This window comes from Sinocyclocheilus rhinocerous, unplaced genomic scaffold (assembly GCF_001515625.1).
Source record: "Sinocyclocheilus rhinocerous isolate Xijiao unplaced genomic scaffold, SAMN03320098_v1.1 scaffold153, whole genome shotgun sequence".
Classification (NCBI taxonomy): domain Eukaryota; kingdom Metazoa; phylum Chordata; class Actinopteri; order Cypriniformes; family Cyprinidae; genus Sinocyclocheilus; species Sinocyclocheilus rhinocerous.
The window spans coordinates 2,365,243-2,370,265 of record NW_015660878.1 but is presented as its reverse complement, the minus strand read 5'-3'; the positions used below and the strand labels follow the sequence as shown (position 1 = coordinate 2,370,265).

The window sequence follows — 5,023 nt, the reverse complement described above, 5'->3', positions numbered from 1 at the left end:
TATAGTATTTCAGTCTGGCGAGTAAACAAAAAAATTTACTAGCCAATGGCGATTCAATTGCCAAGTTGTCCGTCGAGGGTTGTGAATGTTTTTAATGAATGGATTTTATAATAATACAAATAGCAATGTGTAACATTTTACCATATTTAGTGCAACACTTTTATTTGTTCCCCACAAAATATTGTTTTTTTATTAAATGTTTGGATTTCTAAAATTATTGTGCACTGATTTTTCTAGAATAACTTTTGCTGCCGAATTATCCACTAACCGAGTTTGATACATTTTTGTCATAGATTATAAATATACATAGGCCTATATTTTTTCATATTTATTGTTTATTTTATTTTTCTTTATAATGAAGTAGTCTGTATCTAGTAGATTGTGAAAGAATGATTATCAGTTCTACACACAGAGATATATAAATTCTACATTTATTTAAATGGAGGAAAAAAACTTCACTGGTATCGTATCGGTATCGGCCAATACCGAACCCTAGGTATCGGAATCAGTATCGGAGGCGAAAAAGGCGGATCGGAGCATCCCTAGTATGTTTAAAATTTAAACACACAGTCAGAGCCTTTGAGATATCAATATTCCCATAGTGCTCTGAAGCCAGTAAAGAACCTGTGAAAAACTTGAATCTCTCTGCTACGATCAGTACATGTGATGGGTTAAGGGGAAATTACCTCTCTACCAGGCTGCTAATGAGATCTCTGACCTAAAGTTGGATCATTATCAGGCAGGAAATAATGACAGAGCCAAGATGTTAACATGTTTATATTGCCCTTTGGGATCCAATGGTCCCTCGTTTTGCCAAGATGAGGAATGGGTGTCCTACATTTGGCCTAATAGCCCAGCTGTCAATACACTTATGAGGCCCGAACTCAGACACGTGGGTCAAGACTGTTTGATAGGCTCTTTTTATAGTGTTGATGAATAGTCACTCAATAAAAGAGCTGTTCATCTTGTGTGGTTTCAGCTAAACACTGGCCTGTGTTATTCACAAGTACATTTATTCAAAAATGCATTGTGGGAATGAATTGCATGCTAGCATTACTCCTCTTTCTTTCCTTCCCCCCACATTTCAGCAGGTTAGTGTTACCAGAGAAATTGTACAGCTGTATTTATTATTTTTTATTTAAATTGTCATAACCCCACCGTGGAGTTGGAAGAATATTTTTTTCTGATTGGATGGCTGGTTCTGTTATGACCATATGGACCTGGCTTATGGCATATAATTTAATAATAATACCCTCATCGAGCAGACATGACTCTGCCTTAACATCACAAGACATGTTTTGTTAAATTATTAAGTGTGATTCGCTACATTTTAATGCACCATAAATGCCTTCCTTTAACAGTGTTTAATGAATCGGCAGCCAAGTGTTTCTTGTGTTAATGGTATAACCAGCGAAAGCATGAAGATGCTAGAGATAGCACCGTGCGAGTACATTAGATACGTTAACTCTAATCAGCCGGAGTTGGTACTGCTTAGCATCCCTAGGAGCAAAGAATAAAAGGTGTTTGATCGCCTGACATGCACAGATGAAAATAAGCATCCTCGTGCACGCCCGTGTTTATATTCCAATCTTAGCAGCATATGAGTTTACATGCTGGTGTCGGCATATTTCTTCCCAGATGCAGACTCTGTGTTCATAAATTAGCATGGCTTTGTTTTTGCTATAGGCAGGGCTCGGCTGGCTCAGCTGGCTGTGCGGCTGATCATTATTCACCATAAGCACGCAGGCTTTGCTGCTCTGACAGAAAGCGGCCCAATTATCCCACTGAACCAAATCACTCACAGCTTCTCTCGCTGTCGCCCGCCCCTCACACCGTCTCGCAATCACTGACTCCTGCAGGTGCATGAAGGAATCGGTTGCTGAGTCATTCTCCACTTCCTGTTGGTTCGTACAAACGACGGAGATGCCGGGGGGTGTGGGAGCTCTCCATGTTGTTTCTTATACAATGGGAATGATGGGAATGTCTCTGTGGTGACTTGTCTACAGATCACTCCGCTTCGAGGACCGCGTGAAGGTGGAACACTGGTGACTATTCGTGGCGAGAACCTGGGACTGGAGTTCAGTGAGATTAAGGACCATGTGAAGGTTGCAGATGTGGAATGTACACCAGTACCCGAGGGATATATCCCAGCAGAACAGTAAGTGTTTCAATTCAGAAAGTTTTTGTTTGTAGAGCATTCAGGGTTTACTATAGTACCAGGCCAGATTTGACATTTCTTAGTCGTTTTGTCATAATGGCATATTTTTAACCTGGATTTAATGGCTAAATGATGTCATCTCCCTTGAATCGCCTTAATAGATTTGTTTTTAGTCTCTAAACAGTTGTCCTTTACAGACACAGCCCGAGTTAACATAATGCAGGCCTAATAAATGTTGCCAAGAACCCTGTGTCTTTTAAAAGTGCCTGATATGGATTGGCAGTAAACACAGAGAAAGCATTAAAGAAACTTTTAATCCGAGGTCAGGACAGCAAAAGATAATTATGCGTTATTTGGCAAGCATTTGAGAAAGCCCTGCTGACAGCATGAAAAATTCTCCAGTATTATTGTCCTGACCTGAAAAACCCTCTCTTTTATTCTGAGTTTCTCTGCTGCAGGTTGCTGCAGCACAAGTTTATTATTATTATTATTATTATTTGGACGCTGTGATAAGCCTCTTACTGTGGTGCATGAGAGAGTTTGACACCTGTCATGGAATGAGGAGGCAGATTAACTCGTTCATATTAACCTATCTCATGCATATATTATTATGGCAAGGACAGACATTAAAGTCTCTCGTGTAAAGTTTCATAAATGGTTTGCTTATTATTGTGGAACTGTTCTGGACGACTAATTGCATATGTGTGTTTTGCAGGATTGTGTGCGAAATGGGAAAAGCAGAAAGAAGCCAATTTGCTGGAAATGTCCAAGTGTGTGTTGGAGAGTGTCGCCCCGAGTTCATGGCCAAGTCGTCTAAGTACTACTACTTTGTGGTGAGTACCTCAGCAAATCACTGGCCATAAAATAACCCCCAATGAACTGCTGGTCCATCTACCATGTTCTGAATCATGTCTGTATAATAACAAGACTTTGCCGCTTCAGGGTTGAAAGTGCTTGGATTTACTGTTGTGTCACTAATAAAGAGTGAACACTTTGTCCATGTAGCCCTGCTGATGTACTTAGTCATATCAGCAGGCACTTGACCCCACCAAGTGTTCGGTCAACACCCGGAGAGGCTACCCATAAAACTTGCATTTTACTGCTGCTGTTGTGCAAGATTGTTTCCTCCCACAGAATCCTTTCCTCCTTTGCACAGGCATTTTTGCGCTTGTTTTACATCAGTGGTTCCCAAACTGGGGGGCGCAGAGCTATGACAAGGGGGGCGCGGCAAGGCTGAGGGATAGTGTACAGTCAGCGACCACTAGATTGCGCGATTGAAGAATCAGAGTTGTATTGCAGGGAGCCATGTAGAAATATAAATGAACGATGCATGGTTCTGCTCTAAGCATAAAAGTTACAAGTTTGTGAAAGGACTTCCAGTGCCAGGTAAATGTAAAGCAGATTATGAATATACTTAAGATTCACAAATACCAAAACAACGTGTCTACACCAGACGCGAGCGGCACAATTTGACAAAAGCAAATAAAACCCAGTGATGTTCTATCAGTGGATACAACACGACACGACAAATCCATGACAGTAAACTGATGCCCCGTTCTATTTCTGATGAACTCCAGCGCTCTGACACAAAGGACAATTGGATTTGCAAATCGCGTCCAGTGTGGTGAAAAGACAAGAAAATATGACTAGGCCTTTTATTCTGAGTTTCTCTGCTGCAGGTTGCTGCAGCACAAGTTTATTATTATTATTATTATTATTTGGACGCTGTGATAAGCCTCTTACTGTGGTGCATGAGAGAGTTTGACACCTGTCATGGAATGAGGAGGCAGATTAACTCGTTCATATTAACCTATCTCATGCATATATTATTATGGCAAGGACAGACATTAAAGTCTCTCGTGTAAAGTTTCATAAATGGTTTGCTTATTATTGTGGAACTGTTCTGGACGACTAATTGCATATGTGTGTTTTGCAGGATTGTGTGCGAAATGGGAAAAGCAGAAAGAAGCCAATTTGCTGGAAATGTCCAAGTGTGTGTTGGAGAGTGTCGCCCCGAGTTCATGGCCAAGTCGTCTAAGTACTACTACTTTGTGGTGAGTACCTCAGCAAATCACTGGCCATAAAATAACCCCCAATGAACTGCTGGTCCATCTACCATGTTCTGAATCATGTCTGTATAATAACAAGACTTTGCCGCTTCAGGGTTGAAAGTGCTTGGATTTACTGTTGTGTCACTAATAAAGAGTGAACACTTTGTCCATGTAGCCCTGCTGATGTACTTAGTCATATCAGCAGGCACTTGACCCCACCAAGTGTTCGGTCAACACCCGGAGAGGCTACCCATAAAACTTGCATTTTACTGCTGCTGTTGTGCAAGATTGTTTCCTCCCACAGAATCCTTTCCTCCTTTGCACAGGCATTTTTGCGCTTGTTTTACATCAGTGGTTCCCAAACTGGGGGGCGCAGAGCTATGACAAGGGGGGCGCGGCAAGGCTGAGGGATAGTGTACAGTCAGCAGATTATTTTGCAAAAGAAACCTCTGCAGGGTGATAAAGACTACACTGCGTAACTTCCCCGCTTTTCATGCGGCCACTTTGCCTGATAAGTAAATAATTGAACGCAAAATATTAATTTGACATTCCAATTACCGCATCATGACTCGCAATACCAGCTTGAGCGCTCCGTTATCAGTTGTAGCAGTTGTGGTTGTATCAATAACAGACCACTAGATGGCGTGAATGAAGAATCAGAGTTGTATTGCAGGGAGCCATGTAGAAATATAAATGAACGATGCATGGTTCTGCTCTAAGCATAAAAGTTACAAGTTTGTGAAAGGACTTCCAGTGCCAGGTAAACGTAAAGCAGATTATGAATATACTTAAGATTCACAAATACCAAAACAAC

At 41.2% G+C, this 5,023-nt stretch overlaps 1 protein-coding gene across 1 annotated transcript in view; it reads left to right on the top strand.

Moving 5' to 3' along the window:
- Positions 1-5,023, top strand: part of LOC107725603 (plexin-A4-like) — a 220,866-nt gene that overhangs the window by 175,771 nt on the left and 40,072 nt on the right. The window contains exons 13-14 of the mRNA XM_016534921.1: positions 2,007-2,158; positions 2,874-2,991. Of these exons, the coding sequence (XP_016390407.1) occupies positions 2,007-2,158; positions 2,874-2,991 (270 nt within the window). The remainder of the gene's footprint in view (positions 1-2,006; positions 2,159-2,873; positions 2,992-5,023) is intronic.